General features: G+C 35.1%; 1 protein-coding gene across 13 annotated transcripts in view; it reads left to right on the forward strand.

The window, feature by feature from the left end:
* LOC138698194 (A-kinase anchor protein 9-like) overlaps window positions 1–26,847 on the forward strand; it is a 630,353-nt gene that overhangs the window by 209,060 nt on the left and 394,446 nt on the right. For all 13 annotated transcript variants that reach the window (XM_069823957.1, XM_069823962.1, XM_069823964.1 and 10 more), the window contains exons 20-22: window positions 10,860–11,051; window positions 20,488–20,655; window positions 21,075–21,630. In XM_069823957.1, coding sequence (XP_069680058.1) covers window positions 10,860–11,051; window positions 20,488–20,655; window positions 21,075–21,630 — 916 coding nt within the window. The remainder of the gene's footprint in view (window positions 1–10,859; window positions 11,052–20,487; window positions 20,656–21,074; window positions 21,631–26,847) is intronic.

The following is a 26,847-nucleotide window of genomic DNA, read 5'->3' on the forward strand; positions in this document are numbered from 1 at the left end:
GATAAATGAAAAAAAATTCTATTAACATTCAAAGCGACCACGTTAAAGATAATCAATCTTAGTTACCATTAGTTTGACATGAAACTAAAGAAAACGGTAGCAATTTGATACCGTAACTAAAGATGTTGTATAGTTATTTGACAACATATAGAGCGAACAGAAATACAAATGCATATTGTAGTAATAGTTCAGATGAAAAGAAAATTATTAGTATTAACTATTATTAACAAAACACTGCCTGTGTAAGACGTTACATTAGGCCGATATTGTAAACACGTTTGCTTTGATGTGGACGAGAAATGAACAATTATCATCATTTATTCGCTTCCATATCACATAATATAGGCCTACACCTGTAAAATAGAAACACATATCTAATGTTTTAGTTAGAAATATAAGTAGGCACACCGTGCAATAGCTTATTATCACAACTGTAGTATGAAATAAACGTCACATGCATGAATTAGTCATATAATGGAACTCAGGCCTAGTGTACAGAACATCTTGCCTATTGATTCATTATTATTATTATTATTATTATTATTATTATTATTATTATTATTATTATTATTGACTCCGTTAAATATTGTCTTACAACATTTTAATGTAAAGTCGTGTTGTACTGGTAACCTTAAGCTATGTGCTAACATCTGCTCTTTATGTAGTACTTTCTTTTATTTGGTTATTTAATGACGCTCTATTAACTACTACATTATTTAGCAACGATGGTATTGATGATCGCGAGTTGATATTTGGCGAGACGAGGCCAAGGATTCGCCATAGATTACCTGACGTTCACCTTACGGTTGGGGATATAAGAAAAAACCCAACCAGAAAATCAGCGGGAATCGAACCCGCGACCGAGCGCGACTCCGGACCGACAGTCCTTAGCCCACTGAGCTACGTCAGTAGACCTTTATGTACTTCTATGGTCAGTTTAACAAGTTTGAAATATGATTCTCGGGAGAAATCTGGGATCCATGTTCTAAAATATGTTCCTATAAGTGTATAAAGATTGTACAAGTGTTCCACTTCTAGAGCACATTGTTTTCACACGATGTAAGAGTGAGTGGTAATATGCCATTGAATTGTCAACATCTATATAATCGCTCTTTCACTTAAGCGGTATATGTCTATAATCTCAGATGATGACATGACAAGACTCCCATTATTCTTTCGTTTAAAAATAAAAGAGATTTTGTTTACTGCTGGTAGGCTACGTACCATAAATTGTCTTTAGATTTATTACACCAATTTTTTCTTAATGATTTAACAACTAACCCAGCAATGAACGCAATCACATTTTGACAATATTGTGTCATTGAGAATGATGTAAGAATGAGGGAATTGCAATCAATGTCTGCAGTAGAAAAGTCATATCGCCTCTGATTCTCAAAACACCGAGGATTACTATTACAGTGCGTTAGGTGTTTGAAAAATACCATTGGGTATATAGACATTTTTAGCGGACATCCCTCTCTTTATAATATAATTTAAATACAGGTAAATTATTTACGTATTTTCTAACGTATATAAAAAACATAAGTAAAAATATTCCATGTATTCGGTCATAGGAAATAGAAATAAACCAATAAGTCTATTTATGAGCAATATAAGGCGTTTATATTTAAAGTAATGCATAGTTACATTATTTAGATTTACTTCTGTTATTTTATATTATACGTTAGAAAATACGTAAATAAGTTTAGTTATATTACAGTGAAGGAGGAAATCCACTAAGAAAACGCCTATATACTGAATGGTATTTTCTAAACTCCGAATGCTTTATAGAAACAACCATTCGTGCTCCCCAAACATGGCGCCTGCAAACCTGCGCGAGAGGTTTCAAATTTGTACACGACACCCGCGCCAATTGTGTGTCTAGATATATAACTACAACGTCTTTGGCAGGTCTTTGGTCAATATTGTCCTCTTTATGCATATTTTTCCAGCTTTTCTTTGCTATAAACAAGTAAATTATTGTTTTTTAAACGTCAAGAATAATTTAGATTACTACCTGTTCCACTTCACGTTACCTCTCGGAGTTATGTCGCTACCGTCTCTGTTTACATCAGAACTACGGTGACTTGGGCAGCAAGCGGAGTTGCGGGGGTAGGAAACACGGATGATTCACAAAGACGCCGCGGGTAACGTGAGCTGAAACGGGTTGTACGTAAATTTGCTTTAACTGTTTTATTTAATTTTCTTTAATCCTACCCTAAACATAAGAGACCTATTTTAAACTTTATTTCACAACGTAGCTGTTTAGCCGAGTGTGTTAAGGCGAGGTATTATGGTGCCAGAGCAGAGGTCCCAGGAACGAATCCCAGAATCCCATCCAAACCGACAAAGTAAGTAAAATTGGATTTATATGATATAGTAGTATAGTTTGAGATATGTAGAATTACATTGCCATGATAGAATACATGTAGTAGTAAAATAAAAGTAGAGACATGTATAGGAGTGAAGTGGTACAATAAGAGGTAGGGACATCTAGGAGAGAGAAGTTGAAGAGAAAACAGAAGAAGAGGAGACATGCAGTGCTTTAAAATTATTTTAATTCAATTCAAAAGAACTAATTCAATTGAATCATTGACTCAGCGACATCTCGTCCATAATTACCAATGTGGTAATTTTTTGCAATTGCGCTACCAAAGGAAGACCATACCATATCCACAACCGATTAAAAATGCGCATATCTGTGCAAAGTACCGGTATATCAAAAGCCTGAACCAACCAAACCTAACCTGTCATTGATATTCAACCTTAAGAAAACTCTTGTTTTATCCCTGTAGACCTACCTACCAAAAAAGATTAAATGATAACGCACAGGAATTCCACTAACAATAAAATCACTAGGATAACCTGGGAAATGAAAGGGAACAGCTGCAGTGCGTAACTAGTGTGTAGGTCTACTTAAACCATTTTACCATAAATTTTATGCATTTGTATTGCCAATCTTCAATATCTCCACACACGGCACTGACGTTTGATTTTCGTTTCATTATTTAATGATTAATTTGGGAAGCAAAAATACGGACACATTAGTAATTTCCTAATAGTTCTTGTATAGCATGTGGGTTATTATTAGGCCTATTGTTGTTGTTGTTATTATTATTATTATTGTTATTATTATTATAGGCCTATAAATAGTTATTATAATATACCGGTATTTTTATTTATTTATTTTTATTTTATTGGGTTATTTTACGACACTGTATCAACATCTAAGTTATTTAGCGTCTGAATGATATGCAGGTGATAATGCCGGTGAAATGAGTCCGGGGTCCAGCACCGAAAGTTACCCAGCATTTGCTCGTATTGGGTTGAGGGAAAACCCCGGAAAAAACCTCAACCAGGTAACTTGCCCCGACCGGGATTCGAACCCTGGCCACCTGGTTTCGCAGCCAGACGCGCTGACCGTTATTCCACAGGTGTGGACTACCGGTATTAATAATAACGATAATAATCATATTATTATTACTACTAACTTACTACTACACTAAACTATGAGCATAATCAGTAATTGGTTCACAACGACTACACCACTGATCTTTTTTTGGCATGGATTGCACCCTTTCCCTCTTACTTCAAAATTTCAACCTTGTGTACACAAAATAAATTATTGGCACTGAAAAGTGCCTTTTCGTAAATATAATGATGCGCATTCGACAAACGCAGACAAATCTGCTCTTTTTAGTACTTTAAGACATAATTTGGTAGGTGCAATCCATGTTCTAAAATTTTCCCAAGTTACTACACCACCGAATTTTTTTTTTCTTCACAAAACTCATTTTAAAGGTGATTCAGTTCCACTCGTTAAGTGAACATATCCTAACCTAACTTAACCTAAACTAACCTAAAATAAATGAATACTTCATCATACTTCTTATACCAATGTATGCCACCTCATTCTGCATAATTTACTAAATCCCAATCACAGACACACTTCTGTTAACTTACTTACTTATGGTTTTTAAGGAATCCGGAGGTTCATCTCTTTTCCAAAAATATTTGGTGTACAGAATTGGAAGTCTGTGTAATATTACTTATACAATTGTTTAAAATAAATGAACGAAAAGGGCCCTCTTAAGTAAAGAACTGTCATGTGATTTCCCTTGTTTTGACGACCTTGCGACATGGTCGAACAATACATGAAACTATGGATGGTAGCAAATTGACTGCATTTAACTTCAGCAAGGATCCATAGCTCTTGTAAGAAATCAGTGTTATAACTTGCAGCAGTAAATTTCTGTACAGAGTAACTTATTTCAAAAGCGTTGGTTAAAGATTTAGGGATGGCAAGTAAAAATGAAGAGAAGAAAAACAGTTCCAGTAAACATGGATCCGCAAATTAACTGTTTACGAGATAATGCCATTTTGTGCTGGTTGGGACCACTGAATTCTAAGTAGTCTATTAATTCCAACAAAAGCGGTGACAATTTTATTTAATTCATCAATTACGATACTGTAAAATTCATAATTTTGGCATAGAAACATGATTGAACATACACAAAAGAAACTTTTCTTGTTTGAACAACAGTGAAGTTTGTGGATATACAAAGTACTGTGCAGGATTTTTGCATAACCCCATACAAAAAATCCAAGAGATTTAAATCTGGTGATCTAGGTACAGGTCCTCTTCTACCTATTCACTGTTCACCCTATCATCTGTTTAGATATCGTCTCACATTTAGAAGGAAATGAAATGGGGAGAGTGCAGCTGCCTCGGGATTCGAACACGCTTCCGACAGTGCGCGCGGGAGACGACGCGAGCTCCGTGGGGCACTGGGGGACAGCGCGTGGCGTAGAGAGGAGAGGAGAGACGACGACATGCTGGGCCACGGCAGAGAGGGGGAAGAAAAGAAGCAGCGAGAACAGAATCGTCCAGAAACAGGAACTTCCAAGGTCGTAGTTTCTGGAAAGTTTGATTTAACTAATAAAAAAGCCAGCAGCCTTCGAAGACAGCCAGTTGTTGTTTGTATTGGACAGCGAGTTCAACTTGTGAATAAGCAGTGCCCAGGAGTCTAGGGTTCGACACGCGAGTGAACTTGAGCAGCGTCCAGGCGGAAGCAACACAGTTGGAAGTTTTGAGTTCGAGTGCAGTGGACTGTCTTCGGAAGTCTGGAGTTCGAGTGCAGTGGACTGTTTCTGGAAGTCTTGGGTTCGATATACTGTGAACTTGAGTGAATGAGCTAGAAGAACTAGCCAAGGCAAAGGAACTGTGAACTGAGAACTGACAGTTTTGTGTTGTAAATAGTGCTTTGTGAATAGTTGAGATTAGGAGTACATTGTTGTTCTTAATAATCCAAGTGAATTGTCATTGTCGTCTGTGGAATGCAATAACGAATACTGTGTTGATGTGTGGCAGTGAAATACCCATTGTTGACGGGAGTGTTTAAATTCAGTTATAGAAAGTCATTTTTGTTGTGACAATAAGAGTTACATTATTCTTTTGAATTAAAACAACAAATTCCACAATTTGAGACATCTGGCCGAAATCTACAGCTGACCACTAGGATCCAGAATACAAAGCAGAGGTTAAATGAAAAATACAATATGATTGCGGAGAGAATACGGAACAATGATAAATTTAAAAATAAAGTACAATTTGAGTTCGGAGAAACATGAGATGAAAATACATTGAAGAGTAATGAGATGAAGTGAAAAAAAAAATTACATACTATTATACAAGTGATTGTGTAAAATGGATAATGAATCTCTCAATACCATTAGACAAATTTTGTTAATGTCCTCATTAGAAAATTTAAGAGAAAGGAGAATGGTTTTGGTTAACTTGAATGAAGTTCCCCTAGCGCCAAAAAGAAGTTCTTTCACTTCCCATGTATTAATATTCATTTTGTATCTCTCACTGAAGTGAGGAATACATGGGTTGTAAATAGACTTCTTTTCATTGTTAACGTTGTTGGCTTGTTGATCATCCTTCTCGAAACGGACAGTGGGGTCAAGAATGAGGCTTCTTTGATTCCTGCGATCGATGGCTATAATGTCTGCTCTTCTCGTTGACCCATTCTCAGCCAAGCAGTGCACTTCTTCGTAAACCTCCCACTTTGCCTTCCGAAGAGTGGTTGCGATGGAGCTTCTCACTTTATGGTGGCGATTGTTCCTCAGTAGTTCTCCTTTAGGACAATAATCCAAAACATGCCCAAGGGTTTCTACTTCACTGCATCCTGGATGACGACACTTTTGATCTTGAAAGGAACAACCTGGCACCGATCGTACTGCTACAATGTTTGTGGACATCTTTATGGCATTGGTCCACTCTGAGGATGATATCCCTCTTCTATTACTAATCCAAGAGTTGTTTTTTGGATCTTCACTGTAAGTTACCACTCCTTTGCCCTTTTGTGGAAGACGACACCAATTATTAAACGACCTCCGCCGTAATTCAGATCTTAAACTTCGGCCTGTCATCGAATGTGCTTCTGCGTTGTTGGGAAGGTTTAATTGTGAAAGAGCTTCTTGTTTTTCAGTTTCAAGATTCCTGCAGAAATGGAGATGTTCGTCATTTATTTTTAAAAGACTTCTGGCAGTGTTATAGTGTTGGATGTGTACTTCCCATTCAGCATTATATAAACCAAGGCCACGAAGATTCTTCGGAGCATATACCATGTCATTCGGACAATCGTGCGGTAAAGCCACAATTTCCTTAGCACCTGTCCGGACAATTTTACCAATATTGTGTAAGAAAGATTTTGGAATCTTATTCAGTGGTGTACTTTCATACAGTATCTATGAAGCATGAATGTTGTCGTTTTACCGTATCCAAGTGCTGCTCAGTTCACTGGCGGCTTCAACCAGCAAAAAAATATATCTTGTAAACGGTTAATTTGCGAACCCATGTTTACTGGAATTTTTTTGTTTCTCTTCATTTTTACTTCTCATCTCTAAATTTTTGACCATCATTTTTGAAACACTCTGTATTTATATAGGTATTTCAGTATTTGTACATTTATATTTAAATTTTTTGTCACACCCTTGTTATTAGTTATTGATAAGGCTTTTGCTAATAACTTACTTGGGCTTAAAAAGAGGAAGGAGCAAGAAAGGACTAAGTGTAGTGGGATTAGTAAGTGCTTATTACAAAGAGGTAATCTAATGAAAGTGATGTTACTAATTGAAATCCGAAGCACAAAATGTGACAGTACAAGTGGCGCACACGAGAAAACTGCAGTGTACACATTACAAATGTTAAACATTAAGGATCATTTTACATATAATTTACATGTGGAGTGAAAAAAAGAAAATGAATAGCATTCATTCATTCATTCATTTAGTGTTCTGCCCAAGGGCAGATCTTTCACTGCAAACGCAGATTTCTCCAGTCTTTCCTATTTTCTGCCTTCCTCTTCGTTTCCTCATATGATCCATATATCTTAATGTCATCTATCATCTGATATCTTCTTCTGCCCCGAACTCCTCTCCTGTTCACCATTCCTTCCAGTGCATCCTTTAGTAGGCAGTTTCTTCTCAGCCAGTGACCCAACCAATTCCTTTTCCTCTTCCTGATCAGTTAAGCAGTTTAAGCCTACATTCCAAGTTTAAGCATCATTCTTTCTTCAACCACTCTTTCCAACACAGCTTCATTTCTTATTCTGTCTGTCCACTTCACATGTTCCATTCTTCTCCATATCCACATTTCAAATGCTTCTATTCGTTTCTCTTCACTTCGTTGTAATGTCCATGTTTCTGCTCCCATACAATGTCACACTCCATACAAAGCACTTCACTAGTCTCTTCCTTAGTTCTTTTCCCAGAGGTTCTCAGAAAATGCTCCTTTTTGTATTAAAAGCTTCCTTGGCCATTGCTATCCTCCTTTTGACTTCCTGGCAGCAGCTTATGTTAGTGCTTATAGTATACTCCAAGTATTTGAAGCTGTTCACTTGCTCTACTGCCTCATTTAGAATTCGCAAGTTTATCTATAGTAATGTCACAAGAGGTCTGAGATTTGCTGATAAATTTGGGAAATCTCAGACCTCAAGTGACATTTAAGTATTAGAACTATTTCGTGAATAAAGTAAAAATGTAAATAACGTATCCCTAAAATTCGCTCACAAAATGTTAGGAATTGTAGGCTATATTTATGAATACTTAACCTATTCAGACATTGTGAAGTCTAAATAGGCCTAGATGAATAACTATTACTGCAATAAAGAAATTGAATGTTATTCAGTAATGTCAATTGAGAAAAGCGAAATACAGGTTTAAAAATATTAATTACATGTACTGCACTTTTCTCTTGTTATTATAGCAGAAATAACTTACGTTTACATTATCTGCTGAAATCATAATTTAATTTAAACATTTTATAGCATAATTACAAATAACCTGATTAATACATTAATTAAATGAAAAGTTGTTATGAATGAGTGTCATCTTCTTTAGATACAATGGACATGGAATTAGAAGTTGAAGATGTAGATGTGGAAGTAGGTTTTCGCACTGTATTTAGTACAATGGATTTATGCTCATCGATTTACGTGGAAACAGTTGGTGACACTGACTAAACAAAAGAATGACGATACGATAAATTGATAGTGATAAATCGAGTTGCAGAAATTATCGTGATGTAAGACTCTGATTGGTTGGAATTCAAAATTTCATTTCACTTCGTTGGGCGAAAATTAAATGACGTCATATAAACAAAATAGCCTTTTGTATTTTTTTTCCTATAACCATGCTGTTCGTCTTATTTGCATTTATCTTCATACCATACTGCTCACAGCTGTCATTTAGTTCCAGTAGCATATCCTTTAGTATCATTTCCTCTTCTGCTAACAACACCATATCATTAGCAAATCTTATGCACAAATACTCTTCTTCCTCCTAATATCATTCTCCCATGTTCTGAAAACAGTTCTTTACTAAATCCTCTAAGTAGATGTTAAACAGGGTAGGTGATAAAAGGACATTCTTAACGTACTCCTCTCTCAATTTCACTTCCTTCTGATATTTCTTCTCCTATCCTGACTTTGACTCGTTTCATATAAGATTACTGAACAGTCTTCTCTCTTTCCAGTCCACACCAATTTCTTTAGAATCCCCATGAGTTTATTCCAATCCACTCTATCAAAAACCCTTTCTAGGTCCATAAATACTACATATACTTCTTTATTATTCTCTAGGTATCTTTCACCGATTTTCCGTAGCAGTCCAGTTGGATCTCTCATATCTTTTCCCTTCCTGAAGCCAAACTGCTCCTCTTCTGTTTTTGCATCGTAGAATATAAATGTTGATTCAGTATTCGCAAGAGAATCTTCTCCAAGTGCAATATTAGACTGATAGTCCTGAAGTCCTTACATTTCTTGACATTATTTTTCTTCGGTATTGGAATCAACTGTAAAATCTTCAGGCCATTCGCCTTTCTCACATATTTCGTTGCATAATGATAGAATTTGCTTCTTGTCTTCACTCTGAAGCATTTCACTAATTCAATGATGATTCCATCAACTCCTGTTACTTTCCCATTCTTCATCTCCTTAAGTGCTAGTTCAACTTCTTCACTTAAAATTGAAAATCCTATTTCGTCTTTTGGTATGGCTTTTTCATCTTCTATAGCTAAGTTATCTGGACGATTCCTTGTCTGATATAACCTTTCTACATGTAGAAGAGTTGTATGAATGGCATGATATCAGAAAATGATACATGTACGGTATTTTTTAATTTTTTAATGTCTTCTGTAACTTGCGAGGTTGCCATATGACAAATAATAATGGAAATAAGATTAAAATCGAATAAAACATGATAAGAAATCAGAAATTTTGTAATACAGTGATCAATATAAAATTTAAGTGGTAATAGGGTAAAGGAAGTGGTACTAGAAAGGTAGCTCAGTACATGGAATAAAGATGATGTCGTCTAATCCGTGGACTTCTTCCTGTAGCCTGTACAGTATTTTAGACTCTCTATGAAATTAATTGTCAACATTATGTTCCTACAGTTACCTTTTACATTTGTTTATTTGATTAATTAACAAATTGTAGGCCTAAACAATACACACTCTGTCTGTTTTTTTTTTCTTTTAAATTAACCCTAAATAGTGTTTTTTTTTATTATTATTTTCAATTCTAAAATTTGCCTAAAACTGAATTATTTGCGACAAGAATTTGTAGGACCTCCAAAGATCTATGTAGCAATTAAGTCATTGTAAATCCCACCATGTCCTTAATTAGAAAATATGAAATGTTATCATTATATAAATTGTTTTCATATAAATAAAGTTTCTTACTATTTTTTTTTTTGTTATGGTTTAGACAAATGAATACTACTTTACTAAATATCAGTAACAACACCCTTTGGAAATGAATAATATTATTTCATTAGACTAGTAATACTTTGGAGAATAACTTTTGGAGGTAAATAATCAGCTGATTATCATATGTGTCAACTGTGAGGCTTAAATTCCTTAATTTTTTCAAGAAATGAGATGTTTTTGTTACATGCAAATTGAATAATTTATAAAATCCTACTTGCAAAATAAACAAAATCAGTAGACCTACTAAAGTTTAAAAATATAAGCTCTTAGCTTTTATTTGGCATATAGGCTAATACAGTATATGACCCTAACTAAAAAAAATAGAAATATCCTAAAACAGGCTCACTCTTCATGGAATGGCTGAAGTACAGTATGTTATATTTTTAAATATATGATTTGTGAATGAATTCAGCTATTGTACTGAAGGAAGAATGTTGTGCATGTGAATGTATGAAAAATTATGCAATATTTTAAGTGCATAGATTATGTGAATAAATATTTTATGTTTTTTATGTAAACAAGATATGATTTCGCTTTGGTTTACATCAAGTAGTTTGATGTTTGCACCTTTCATCAAATGTAGATTGGCTGTGGACGTGTTGTCTCATGAGCACGAAGTTGAAGTGACAAAGTTGCGCGAGCTCATAACAGATATGAAATGCGGAAACTTTTCTGGCCTAACAGAAATTCGTCAAGAACTGGAAGCTAAACATGCTAAGGAAATGGAGGAATTACGTCAGTATTTTGAACAGAAATGTGCTGATGTTGAGAAACAGTAAGTTATTGCATGGTATTATTTAGCTCTTTACCTATGCTTTTTGTAATTTTATGTGGCACTTGAATTTTTAGTGATTATTATTACTTAATTTTTGTTTGCATTGTAATAATTGCACATTTATATTAATGTGTGTGTGTTTAATAATGAGCTTTATAACCGTCTGTGAAGTTAATAATTAATATTAACAGTATATTTGATACTGCCTCTTCCTGTTCTTTATTACTACGATTACATAATGTGTTTGTTAATAAAATATAATTTTAACATTGTGTTTATTATCTGATAAATCGAACTATTATTTTTGACTTGCACTTAAATTATGTTCTACATAAACCTTTCACTATTTACAGGAACTTATGAATAGTAGATACTTTCTTTCATGGATGAGTGAGCATAATAAAATAGTCTGAAGTGATCTGTGGTATGTTACTTACTGTTCATGGCTAAGTTACTAATATTTTCATTGTGAGAAGACTGTTCATGCCATAGGGTTATGGACTGAACTACTTATATATAATATAAAGGAATTATATGTGTGTGTGTGTGTGTGTGTGTGTGTGTGTGTGTGTGTGTGTGTGTGCGTGTGTACACACATCTTGGTTACACAACTTTTAACACTATATCACTTCGGAATATAAAGTGTGTATATAAATAAAACAAAGAACATTGCGAAGATTGATTATGCCTTTGTCTTCAATTTTGAGAACAAAAAAGAAGGTGTGCTATTCATTGGGGCCAGAAAGGAATGTTAATTTAGCCATTTGCAATGGTCTCAATGAGTAGAACATTTTTCGACCTTCGACACTTTGCATATTTTATACAGGGTGATTCACAAGTTTTACCACCACTATTGGAGCATTTTCCTGAAGTGGTTTGGAACATATTTTCCTAATTAACCTTTTTCTGATCTCACATAATTCAGGAATAATAATTGATTTTCTAAATGTGTTGGTGTGAATAGAGCTCTCAAATGTGAGCACATGCACTTACTTTACAAGACATAGTCATTTGTTGCGTGTTCAGTTTATGGTCATACATTGTGGAGTTAGCAGCTTGTTAGTTGTTTAAGATACCAAATAAATTTACAACTGAGGAATATGCTGATATGGCATTTATTTATGGTATGTGTGCATGCGTGCATGCACAAAATATCATCACTTACCCTAATTGTAAAAAATTTCTGATCCTGAGTAGTAGTGCAACATCTAACATACTGAGGCAAACTGGTTCACTCCCCAGTATTCGTATCCAGTATGAAAAAGTCAACATGATGTAGCAGAAGAAGAAAACATTCTTAACACTGTACAATGCAATCTTCTAACTTCAAGACGTGTAGCTCGGTGTGGAGGACATTCCATGTACATTAACTGTATCTGTATCATTTTCAAGCAGTGCAACATTTAGAGCCACAAGATCATGCCCCTGTGTAGAGTTCTGCACCTGGTTAAATGGAAATGGTAGAGAGTTTTACAACTGTAATATGTTCACTGACGAGTCACAATTCACATGGAATGGCAGGCATTAATAACTTACATAAATGGGCAAATATTAACCCTAAAGCCACAGAGAAAACCAATTTTCAACATTGATTTAGTGTAAATGTATGGTATGGTGTTCTGTATGATCAGCTCATATGACCATTCATTTTACCTGGAAACTTAAATGTTGACATATACCTACTCTTTATACAGAACGAATTGCCACAATTACTAGACAATGTTCCTCTTGCAATGAGACTTCCTATGCACTTCAAACTTGCTCATTTCACCCTCGCCGTGAGAGATCATCTAAACCAGTATTTTCTGCACTGTTGGATTGGTCACGGAGGTCCTCATCCTTGGTTAACCAGGTCCTAGATTTGGCACCTCTTGGTTATTGCTTATGAAAGCTTTTATGTAGCAGACTAAGGTAAACACATTTGGAGAATTAATTGTGTGCATTATGGATGCCGCAGCAATGATGAAGAATTGCCCTTCTAAGTTAAGGAATGTTACAACAGAAGGAGACGTGTTTGAAAATCTCTTGTAAAACTAATAATTGATGAGCAGCATGAAGTTCACAACAAGTGAGGCATCTAGTATCAAAACTGTCCAAGTCTCAAAATTTAAGAAAAGGAGTTTTAATTATAGACTCAAAGTTGTACTCTATCTCTGTCTGATGAAATAAGAATTTGCTACATAATCTGCCATGTCATATTATAGATCACTGAATATAGGGTCATGCAACAAAACAGGTCGTCACTCAGCCAGTGAATTCAAAACTGGCCATGTCAAGGAGTGACATAGCTTCATCCTTCTGCGGTGTTTATATTGCTGGATTATGCAACAGTGTTATCATATCAGTACACAACAATATATATATATATATATATATATATATATATATATATATATATATATATATATATATAATTGAAGCGTCCAATTCCAAAACTGTCTCAATCCATTTTTAAAAAAAATGAGATAATGGCCGTTTCGTCATCTACCTAAATGTCTCTAGCAATTTTCTAATGAATGTTGTGCCTAAATTCCCTCTTTCCTTCCATAAATAAGCTTCAAATATGACGAACACTGCAAACAATTAGGAAAAAAGTTATCAGTTTTTGGAGTTTCCTGAAAATTGTTAAGAATGGATGTAGACAGTTTTGGAAATGGAGGCTTCAATATATATATATATATATATATATATATATATATATGTATGTATACTTACTGGCTTTTAAGGAACCTGGAGGTTCATTGCTGCCCTCACATAAGCCCATCGTCGGTCCCTATTTCAACAATATATATATAAATAATATTTATTCTTGAAATCACAATGATTGGAGTTATGAAGTAAGGAGCAGAGGACAGGTTTTGGTCCCTTTCCTGAAAGAAGCTAGGAAAAGTGGTCAGTTTGCAAAACTGTGTAGAGACAAATTAAAGATTAACAACTTGATCTTTAGTGTAGAAGAATGTCTCAAAAGCATTAAGGTGCCCGAAGTAGATTCGGAAGAAATGGAGAGGAATAGAAGAGTCCTGAAGGAGAAAATTAGGGGATTAGTGTTGAGAAGCATTGGAAATGATATCAGCTTAGGTAACATTAATGAAAATAGCAAGGTAAGCACAACACAGAGTTCATCAGACAGACATGGAATGCAGAAAGAAGCAACCTTAAGCAATTGAGAGAAGCCTATGACTTCATCTGAGGAGGAAATATCAACACATAGCAGAAATCTACAAATGCGTAAAAATTCCTGCAATAGCATTTTGAGGCAATTCCAAGGCGAGTACTTGAGTTGCAGAGTCGGGTAAAAACAAGGCAAGTGAAGAAAAATGGAACGGATCCAGGGAGCAGTGATGAAGGAATGAAGGTGAATAGTAAAAAGAAACATGATTTAAGAAGTTGGTGTAGTGGGGGAAAATACAAGAAAATATATAGTAGGGGATGACAAGGATATCAATAGGAAGTGAAGTGAAGTGAAGTGAGGGGAGGATATAAGTGTGGGGGTCAGTAGTGGAGAAGTGGTGAAATATAGATAGATAGGCTGGTGAATGAGAGGTGACAAGATACATTTAAAGAGAACATGAATGGAAGAGAGAAGGAAGTAAGTTATGACTTGCATAAATTTGCTATGTAATAAGGTGAGAGGGCACTGTATACAAAATATGTGAAGTGTCATCTCACCAGAAGTAAGTGCTTAACGACAAATATATATCATATCATATTCTTGAAATCCATATGCTTCATTTCTGCAATGTTGGCAACAAAAATTTTGAAGTTTTACATTGTCAACACACAACTTCCGGAGTTTTGCATTCATTATGATGGACACGAGATTTATTATGTACAACAGATCTTTCATTGGAATTACCAGAACTAGCTGACTGGCATGGTATTAGAGGACACTCATCTTACCTGCTTTCTCTGCGTGGTTTTCCTAAGATGCAAGGATTAATTTTCAGGCATTTTGCAGGGAAAGTGAACTATGGATCTACTTGTCTTCAATGGCCAAAGTGAGCTTTTTTTACCTCGTGGCTCACAAAGAAATTCATTTTTGGTTGACGAAATCTTGCTATGATAAGAAGATTAGGTACAGTGCAAGAATTGTGAGTCGAATTTCGACTCGTAAATGGTGGAATTCATTTCAATGATTGATTTGAGTTCCAACGACTGTGGTAGATAGCACTATCTATAGATGACCAAGATGTGACTCAACTCTGTGACTGAACAAACTGTGCTTCATAGACTAGCCTCAGCGATTGGCTATGCTACTTTTATGTTTCAATAAGTTAGTTATAATTTCTATTAGGGTTCTTGTCTTAAAAAGTTTGTAACGTGGAGTGAAACACGTGCTTAACAGATATACTATCACACAAATTCAGATCATTTTCATACTTGTAGATCATTCATTTCTACCTCCTGACTGTATTTTTGGAAGGATTGAAAAACAAGTTAAGAAACACGAAAAACTTACAGACTTGCAAACCTTGATGAATATGAACAACCTCACCAGGGAACTGTTTTTCATCTACATGAGGCTTGTAAATTTTATGGTTGAAAATCTGAAGCTGCTGATGTAATGAAGCCTTCTTGTGATTGGCATTTTCCTTTAGTCAAGGCAAAAGGAAAAGAAAACAACACCATTTACTGTCCTTTCAAGAGGTGAAGGGTAAATCGGTGACTCAAATGAATCCTAACGTGAGTGAAGGAATTTCTCTTTCTGTTCTAAAACTAAAGACATGAAGAATGTCTTGGAAAAACACTATAGTTTATTATAGTTTTACAAGGTCATAATCTTATTTAGTGTAAGAGCTTCCACTGGTCATGAGAGTTCTATTACCGTCCCTGATGTCTCTGCCAGTGGTTCATGGGAAATGCCAGATATGGTAGGTAATCTGAGGGCTAGTTGAGAACTTAAATATATTACTTAGTATGTGTAAACAGAGTCTGTCATAATACTGCTCTGTGCACACCTGTGAAATAATGGTTAGCACATCTAACTGTGAAACCAAGTGGCTGGGTTTGAATCCTGGTTGGGACAAGTTACCTTGTTGAGGTTTTTTCCGGGGTTTTCCCTCAACCCAATTAGGGTTGCCAACCCTCCCATATTTCCTGGGATCTCCCATATTTGCCCCTAATTTTTAACATTCTCCTGGCTCCCATATTTTTCTTCTCTTCGAGCATTTTTCTCCCTTTTTTTCTGAATAAGATAAATCTTTATTGTTGATTTTACCGTGAATGATAATGATTTATTATGATGGTTTTTGTTGTTCAAGAGGTGCAGTAAAATGTGCAGTCTTTTCAGAAAATAATGCTTGCCAGAAATTGATTAAAAAATGAAACCATGTTAATGTTATAAAACTGGCTAGTTTTATTTTAAGCACACCAAATAGTAATGATCATGAACAATAATTGGACAGATGTTCGAAACAGGAGCATGAGACACATAATCAAACCAGACTTGCAAACTGCAATCGACTTCAACTGTTATACAAGACAAAATCTGTCTGAAAATATTCTTAATTTAAGCCTAGCTGCCTTAAGTGTATTATAAAGTTGTTTTTAGTAACTTAACCGAATGATTTTTCCATTTTATTTGCGAAATTTTGTTGGTCTCTCGTATTTCCTTAAAAAAAAAATTGGGAACCCTAGTCTGTCATAATATTGTTGGTGTTCACACCTGTGAAGTAATGGTTAGCACATCTGACCGCGAAACCAGGTGGCCTGGGTTTGAACCATGGTTGAGGTTTTTTCCGGTGTTTTCCCTCAATCCAATATGAATAAATACTCGGTAACTATTGGTGCGGGACCCTGGACTCATTTCACCGGCATTATCACCTTCATTTCATTCAGATCCTAAATAACCTGAGATGTTGATACAGCATCATAAAATAACTCACTAAAAAATACTGCTGCTATAACAGCATATTCACTATTTGTATGTAAGTTTCTAACGTTGTGTTTAAGTTTTAAGTGAATTGCGATTTTAGTGAAAGAGAAATCTACTGTGTACATTATACTTCTAAGTTTTATAAAATGTTTAGTAATATTTCAAAAGTCATTTTAATGCTATAATGCAGTTTTATTATTATTAAGAAACATTAAAGAGCAATGTCAAATTCGTGTAGTTAATTTAAGAAATTGTTAGCTTTTTTTCTTTTGGTAGGTTATTTCATGATGCTGTATCAATGACTAGGATGATGAGATGAGGCCCAGGATTTGCTATAGATTACCTGATATTCACTTTATGGTTGGGGAAAACCTCGGGAGGGGGGTCCCAACCAGGTAATCAGCCCAAATGGAAATCAAACCTGCACCCGAGTACAGCTCTTTTCATTAGGCCAACACCTCTACCAATTGCGCTACGCCGGTGGATTATTTAGCCTTTTTCAGAAAATGTATAATTAAAAAAATAGTAAAATTGTATAAAGTTGCAACAAAACTGGCTAAGTCAAAATTAAAAGCAAGTAAAAGTATATATTAATTACGAAATAGATTTTAAATATGAAGGGAAACTAAATGTACAACAGTTAACTATGTAACAATGAAAAAACAATATACAACTTTCTTAATTATCATCAGTTCGTCTCTGGAAGTTTTTACTGAATGTGGAATAATTTGCCTTAAGTGACATGGCTGTTTTGATACTAGACACCTCAAGAAAACAGCTACAAGAGTGGGAACTGTATTCATTTTTTGTATGTTCTGTAGTGATATTATTAAATTTTGCCTCAATTTCAAATTTTCAATAACCTGTAGTGACTTAACTGTAACTTGGATCCCATTTTTTATTTACATTTTTTGCTCCATTTGACCTCAGGAAGGTCCTCCCTAAGTGGCGGTAAAACTTCGTGAATCACCCTATATGTAATATGTTACCAAACCAATGTGAATCACCTTATATTATATTATGTTACAAGCAGTGGAAGGAGTCCAGTTGAAATTCCCCTTAAATAAGCTGTTCTTCATTTAAAACGATGAAGACACATTACATTCTAATTTTATTCTAAATTGCAGTATAGTTTGTTCGAATTCCACATTAACATCCAAAATCAAATGGAAAACCACACTGAAGTCAAATGTTAATTATAGGCAGTAAGATGGAAAGGATAGCTCCGATTTCATTGAACCTAACAATGGGAGTGTGCATATTGCTTTAGCTATTCTAACAGAACACGTGGAGTAGATGTTGCCAGAATGTATGTAACATATGTATTTAATGTCCAAGAATGCGATTAGAAGAGAGTAGACATGACAACTATGTCTATGCCTTAGTCACACCATGGTAGCTGACTCAGAACACAAAGGAAGCCGACATTGTCACTATATCAATGACTTGCTAGTGGCTAACGTGGAATTCGAACCTATTTTGCCAGGGTGTAATGCTGAAGAGACTGAGGCACTTTTTCGTTGCTGCAAACGTGTTTTCAGGAGTTCAGTATTATAAATGCATATCATACAATAAGGTGAGTTTCAGTACAAAATGTAAATAGATTTTGTACAGTTTTTTTTGGAGCATTTCACCTATTTGTGATCCTAACACACAAGGGTATATAAATTAAAATCTCCTTTCTTGTAGTAAGAAAATATTAGTCAGTGATTTAAATAATTTCTCTGTATGAAACCTATTGCTAAATGACATGGTGCTCTCTTCCCATTATCACATTCCGTATTTGTTTATGATGATTCTGATACTCTTCTGAATTACGTATTATCTCTTTCCATAATTTCTTCCTTTGATATTCTTCTTGAACTATATCTTTTTCATCTTTCTGCTTAAATTTTATTGGACCAGAATGTTTATTTTATACACATCTACATATATTTAAATTTTAAATTCAATTTTGGGAGTTTATGTTGCCACTAGAGCTATAATGTTAATAACGAGGTAACAAAGAGTTAGTAAATAAAGAAAAGTTCAAATCAAACAGTGGGCCTGAAGGATCTGGTTGTGGTTTCACAATATAACATTTTACAACTTCTGGTTTCACATGTCAAGCTAGATGGAACCATTTGGATCATGATAATGATTATTTAAAATAGCAAAGAGATGAATTATGTCATATAATATGCTGTTGTTATTTTATAATGCCAGGCGTTTGACAATAAAGTCAGTTGACCTCTTACAATCCAATATTTTTCAAAGATATTATCATGGTCAGCCATTGAAGGATAGATTTTGAGGTGTTCCGAATTCATTTCTTGATGTCATATTATATGAAATGATTTCTCCTTCACCATTTCCTTCTTAAAAGACAGTGGAATGAGAATCAACTTTTATACAGGGCTTCTACAAAAGATCTTTCTGTTTCGAACACATGTAATTTACGTTCTGTGAAAGGGAAGATTTAGAAATGGACACTAATGTTGGGACCAAAATACTGATGCTAGTCAAAGGAACAGATTTTGGAGGACAATGCTAGTGTCCATTCCAATGGGGATGCACAATAAGCCTTTTAGTGTAATGTGCAAAAGGCCTTTAAGACTCTTTAAAGACTCTCCCATAATCTAACCTAACCTACGTTCTATGAATCTGAAGTGCATGAGAATAGCACCAATGAAAGGAGAAACAAAAAAATTTTAGTTGTAGCAACATTGTTTTCCTAGTTGGTAACACTGCCTCATAATAGTGAATATAAACAAAGTTGTTCATTGTTGAGGGAAAATGGCTGCTATAGAGGACATAAAAGCTTGATTTTCATTGAATTAGTCGGTTATTAATGTGCAACAGCATTATCGAACAAAGTTTGGTGCAGATTTGCCCAGTAAATGGTACACTGATTTTAAGGCAAGATTCTTTGCAAGCGGTTGCGATTTCATCCGTACCGACTACAGTTGCTGCAAGCCCTAAAACCAGAGGACAAGATGCTACGAAGAAATTTCTGCATAAGTATGCAGACTTCAATTTGGAAATGATGATAAATTTATTTGTTCTGTGGTGTTTTCTGATGAAGCCGCTTTTCATCTTTCTGGTAAGGTGAACAGACATAATCTCAGAATCTGGGGGTTGGAAAATTGTGTATCAATGTGGAACTTGACTGTAGGCTTGATGTGTGCCATGTTACCAAGGTGGGACACATTGAACATCTTTAAGGTAAGGAACTAAACTTTTTAAGTTAATCTTTCCATTGGTACTATTTTAATGCACCTCAGATTCATAGAACGTAAATTACATGACTGTGTTCAAAACCAGAAAGGTTTTTTGTAGGAGCCCTGTATTTGATGGAGATTATCTTTTCCTTCTTAGCTCACGTGCATTCAGTTTTATGTACTTGTCCTGAAGCCTTTTTCTAAAAAGTAAACGTAACATAGTAGTTCTTGTTACTCTAATTTGTCTTAAGTGGATTAATATTAATATGTTACTTGACTTAATTTTCTTTATGTAATACTCGTACATTTCATATGTGAGGATATATTTATTAGATAAGATATTTTAATATATGTGTTGTAGATATTCAGAGGAAGTGTTCAGTCGGCATAGCCGAAAGTTCTCTGGGAGTAGTTCTGGCTCGGAGAATGAAGAACTGTCTGACATGTATTATGCTGGTGGAGATCATGGCCAGCGTCTTACAGCTCTCACACATATCTGTGATTCATACACTGTGGAACCTAGTTTTAAGTAAGTTTTACTCGCAGCAAACCACAAACAATTTTAATGAATTAAAACCAGTATGTACAATATTTATCATACATGAGTTTTCTCTTCCTCTTTCTTTTTAAGCTTATGGTATTTTTAATCATTTAAGTGAGTTGAATACATTAAATTCTGGAGTATTCTTAGGGTTATATATTATGTATCATCTTGAAACAATTTATATTGTAGGGTGCAGTTATAATAACAAGGATTACAGGTGCATGATTTTATTGATCAGTGGTTCATATTTATTATAATCACTAAATTTTTCTAATTAATAAAAAGTTAAATTTCTGTCATTTATTACATTTGATGTTAGCTATACAGTATACTAATGTCTGTTTTTAATTACATACACATATAGATTTATGTAGCATTTTTAAGAAATTAATTGTGATTTTTAGGGATCTGGAAGAACATTATCGAACAGACTTTGAAAAGCGCCTTGTTGAATATCGGGACCAGTTGGAAACTGTTAAACTAGAGTTGGAACAGAAATACCATAATGAAATGGACCTCTTGAGACAGGAATATGAAGTAAAGGTAGAAGAACTTGTAAAGGACTTAACCAAAACCCATAAAGCAGAAATTGAGAACATAGAATCAAAACATCAAAAAGAAATGCAGAATCTGAAAGAAAAGTTAAATTTAGATTCCGCTAAAGATTTGAATAGCATTCGTTTGGAATGTGCAAAAGAAGTGGAGACACTTAAAGCGGAAATGGCACAAGCTCACAGTGCCGAATTAAACGGATTGAAAGATATGTTTGAAGAGGAGTTAAAAAGACAAGTACAAGCACTTACAAATAAATTGAAAAAGGAAGAGGAGGAACATGTTGCAACCATAAAATCTGAACTGTTGAATAAACACGTGAATGATATTAAAAAACTGGAAGATTCGTTTGCAGATCATGTTGTTGATGAAATGGGGAAGACGAGTACAGACACAGCCCTTCAAAAAGTGAGTTTAATGTTACGTATTGTTTTCCTATGTACTGTGTATCAGTAAAAATTACAGTGAAATCTCTCTGAAATAGCTACTGTAGTGGAAGCAAACCTCCTGCATATAACAAGAACCAAGAGCAGATCGCTAGGTGCTCTTTGTCTTTCCTATCAGTTTCGTCACTGTCATTGTCACTGATCACACTCTTTTCGTCCTGTTTATCACAGTCTTTAAATTTATTATAATTGGTTCTAAACATATCGTCCCGTCAAATCTTTCTTACAGACTGTTCTTTTCGTAATTGTTCTGTCTTGCCTTACGTTGTCAGTTGTAACCATTCTTGAATTGCATTTTTTACAGGTGAGGGGTTCGGAATTTTATCAACAATTATTACATAATGATAACTTGTATTATCAATAATAATTATACTTCCTTCTTCCAAAAAATGAATTGGTTAAGAAACCAGTTTTTAAATTTAATTTAAGAACTGTCATTTCATTGTGATAATGTGACATCAATTTAGATCGAACTTGCTTTATGGTGAAAATCCAATTTTGCTGAATGTACATGGCATACAATAAGTCTGCTCTCCTTCCCTATGAGTACCACTGATACAGCGTTACTTGAGGAGTCTTGCCAAATACATTTTAGTGTGTGGTTTTGATTTAGCCATATCTCGTCTAAATAAAATATTGGTTTCTTGTCATAAGAAACTCTAATTTCATGCATTGTTTGAAGGAGTTTACAGCGATATCACTCCTCTCATAAATAATTTCTGCCCATCATTAGTTTTCTTGTATTTAAAGCCTAAACTTTTCAGTATTCTCAAGTTAAAATAGTGGAGCCTATACAAAAAAATGTTGTTCGATGTGGAATAAGTGATATTTGTGGTAGTTGGAAATTCCCCATGACCATAAAGCACTACTTCTTTCTCGAAGCTGTCTAAATTTGTCATCCACTTTGGTATATTCATATGTTTTCTGTGTGATAAAAAACTGGAGCCTTTGGATCGAATTGTTTTGCTTCTGAACATATTCTGGATACCATAGATTAGTTTACATCACATATTTCTGAAGATAAAACCTGACACTTCAAAATCAAGTTTACTTCTTCCTTCATTGCTGGGGGGGGGGGGGGGAACTCTGTACACTCTATCACTTGTTATGTCTGGATGTGAAAAACACAAAATTTTGTCTCTCTTTCATTACTACCCCTTGTTTTACTCAGTGACATGCTGTAACAGAAATATTTCTTCACACGGAAACCAGAAATACCTGCTCTGTAACACATGCCACAGCTTATATAACAGTAGGGAGTATCACAATATTAAGTCAGCTCGACCATATGTCTATGTAAAGATTATTTTTTTGGACCTACAGAATTATTTGTGATTGTTACCATTTGTTATTAATGGTGTGGTGGGTTGAACTTCGACGTAGCTCAGTGGTTAGTAGAGCACCCAGTGCACAGAACTTAAGAGTCCTGGTTTCGATCCTCTGCACTGGAGTGAATTTTTCTCCATTAATAACAAGTCGACCATGTGTGTTCGTTTTCTTATAACTGTGAATCTAAGTGATCCAGGTGTTCTAAGCAATAACTCTCTTGACAAGCTACTGAATTTCGGAATAAATTTGCGTGAGTGCCAATGATGTTCCTCTCAATAGAGATACTTCTTGACTAATCAGTGTTACACTCCTCTCATTTGCGGTAACTATGAAACCACTCAAGGTCATATGCAGGAGATTTGCCGACAAGTATAATGGGTATGCAAATCAAGCTTTCAGGTATAACTCCCTGTAAAGTTGATTTGAATAATTTCAAGGGAAAAATTGTTCCGGGGCCGGGTATCGAACCTGGGACCTTTGGTTTAACGTACCAACGCTCTACCAACTGAGCTACCCGGGAACTCTACCAGACACCGATCCAATTTTTCCCTCTATACCCACAGACCTCAAAGTGGGCTTACAACCGTCAAGCAACCAACAGTGAGTGCACACTAACTCAGTGTGACTTAAATTATTGTGGTTTTCTGTTAATGAACAGTGACGTGTATTATGCAAATCAAGCTTTCAGGTGTAACTCCCTGTAAAGTTGATTTGAAAAATTATTCCGGGGCCAGGTATCGAACCCGGGACCTTTGGTTTAATGTACCAATGCTCTACCAACTGAGCTACCCGGGTACTCTACCAGACACTGATCCAATTTCTCCCTCTATATCCATAGACCTCAAAGTGGGCTGACAACCGTCAAGCAACCAACATTGAGTGCACACTAACTCAGTGTGACTTAAATTATTGTGGTTTTCTGTTAATGAACAGTGACGTGTATTATGCAAATTAAGCTTTCAGGTATAACTCCCTGTAAAGTTATTGTTGTTTTCTAATGCCAGGCATTTGACAATGAAGTCATTTGACCTCTTGCACTCCAATATTTTTCAAAGATATTATCATGACCAGCCACTGAAGCACAGATTTTGAGATGTTCCGAATCCATTTCTTGGTTTGAGTTGCACAATGGACAGTTAGGGGACTGATATATTCCAATTCTATGCAGGTGTTTGGCCAAACACCCTGTAAAGTTGATTTGAATAATTTCGAGAGAAAAATTGTTCTGGGGCCAGGTATATAAATGAAATAGTTAACAATTTTTTAGAGACCACTGATTTTTTCCATATTACGAGGTGCGTTTGAAAAGTTCGTGGCTTGACACATAGATGGTGGATAGGATTGTAAATCTTTACAGATAGTAGTTCAACAAAGTTACCTTCATGTTTGTTTATTGTGTAACTGCTGACAAGCTTCTTGTACATATTCACAGACCCCAACAGTGTTCTTGTATTTTACAAATCAACATTTTACAATCATGAATTGTTTTTCACACATCCATTATAGACAAGCACATCACAACACTAATACAAAATAGACTCGCTTCTAACTGCAGTTATAACAAGTGGAGACATCTATGAACAATGATAAAACATAAAATAAGTGGAGACATACTATATAAACAATGATAAACTCAAAATAAGTGTAGATATTTATGAATAATGCTCAAAACGATGGCATTGAAAACGTGTCAACAATGCTGCCATTTTACTTTCGTTCAAGCACGAAAAATCATAATTTTCAGTTGACTACATTTTGTATGGTTTAATTTTCAAGTTACTGCGCCGAACAGATTGGCAAAAATGGAAAATATCAAGCTACATGCTGTCATGAAATATATCGTAAAATAAGGAAATAACTCCAGCAGAAATTAAAGAAGACATAGATGCCACACTGGGGGAATCCGTTCCCGCATTTTCGTCTGTGAAGAAATGGGTGGCATTATTTAAACATGGTCGAGAGGATGTGGAAGATGACCCCTGCAGTGAACATCTTAGTAACAGCAACAAGTGAAGAAATCATAGAAAAAATCCACAATATGGTGTTGAATGACCATCAACTGAAAGTGCGAGAAATTGCAAGGTTGTGTATCTCAACTGAATAGATGCACAACATCTATCTTAGTCAATGTCTTGGGCATGTCCAAGGTGGGTTCTACGTTTGTTAACACCAGAACAAAAGCACGTCCAATATCTAAGGAGATAATCATGATTGACTATCTAGCAAAGAGGAGAAAAATAACTGGAGAATATCCAAATCTGCTGCAGGAACTGAAAGAGAAAATTCGAGAAAAGAAGCCGGATATAGCCAAGAAGAAAGTGATGTTTCATCATGACAATACACCTGCTCACATGTCTGCTATCACAGTTGCTAAACTACATGAACTATGTATGGTTCAGCAGATCTCGCACACTTAGACTTCTTTCTTTTCCCAAAACTGAAAACTCACTTGATTGGGAAGAAGAACAACAACCAGTTCTGATGATGGCCGATAGCAGGCTGAAACGTGTTAGCAAGGTAACATAAAATTTAACATGTGAAAGTCATATAATACGTTTTCCAAAGTGATATAGTGTTAAAAGTTGTGTAATCAAGATGTATACGAAATTTTCATCAAATGAAGAGGTTATCACAGCAACAGAAGGCTTTTTTTTTTTTTTTTTCAGACCTCAAGGAATCTGTGTACAAGGAGGGTTTAGTTACACTGGAGCACCTGTAGGGCAAGTGTATGAATCTTAGAGGGGGTGGGGGTTATGTTGAGAAATGAAGATAGTTTCAGAATAATCCTAGTTTAATTTCTATGTCAGGCTATGAACTTTTCAAACAACCCTCATATTATCAGTTCAGTTTTGCAAGCATCATAGCAGATAATGGGAATAGGAACACTTTATGTTTTCCAGTTGGATTGCCACAGAAATGTTATGCGAGAATGTAATTCCTTTGAAGAAATAATATTTCAAATATAAGTCACATTTCTTGAATTGTAACAAAAATCAGTTAACAGTAAATGATGACCGAACAGTAATGTGTCTAGTTGAGTGAGTAACTGTGGTGAGATATTTCAATCTTCAGAAGAGGTTTGAGTTGGATTTTTAATACTGTTAATGAATGTAATATTTTGTATGTGTTTGTGTGTGCGTGTTTTTTTATTTTTTATTAATTTTTTTAAGTATATTTCGACATGCCCCATTACATAGGTTATATTATTACGTTTTGCAATTTCTAGATAATTATTATATTTTCATACTTATAAAATTACCAGTAACATAAGTAATAAATATTATATGATAATATATACAAGGAGAACAAGTCACAATTAAATACCATTCCAAATTGTGAAGGTCTGAATTTTCCTACTTACAAATTTATCAATTACATAAGCAGTACTTACTGGCTTTTAAGGAACCCGGAGGTTCATTGCCGCCCTCACATAAGCCCGCCATTGGTCCCTATCCTGAGCAAGATTAATCCAGTCTCTATCATCATATCATACCTCCCTCAAATCCATTTTAATATTATCTTCCCATCTACGTCTCGCCCTCCCCAAAGGTCTTTTTCCCTCTGACCTCCCAACTAACACTCTATATGCATTTCTGGATTCGCCCATACGTGCTACATGCCCTGCCCATCTCAAATGTCTGGATTTAATGTTCCTAATTATGTCAGGTGAAGAATATTACATAAGCAGTAACAATTCAAAATTATGAAGCCCTACATTTTCGTAGTATCTGTCGAGTTAGCTCTGTGGTAGCACATCTGCTCAGACTAGTTGGCCTGGGTTTGATCCCTGGTGAGTCAGAGATTTTTGAGTAAAATTTCTACCTCGGAACTAGGAAAAGTGAGATGCACA

The sequence above is a fragment of the Periplaneta americana genome, chromosome 4 (genome assembly GCF_040183065.1).
Source record: "Periplaneta americana isolate PAMFEO1 chromosome 4, P.americana_PAMFEO1_priV1, whole genome shotgun sequence".
Classification (NCBI taxonomy): Eukaryota; Metazoa; Arthropoda; class Insecta; order Blattodea; family Blattidae; genus Periplaneta; species Periplaneta americana.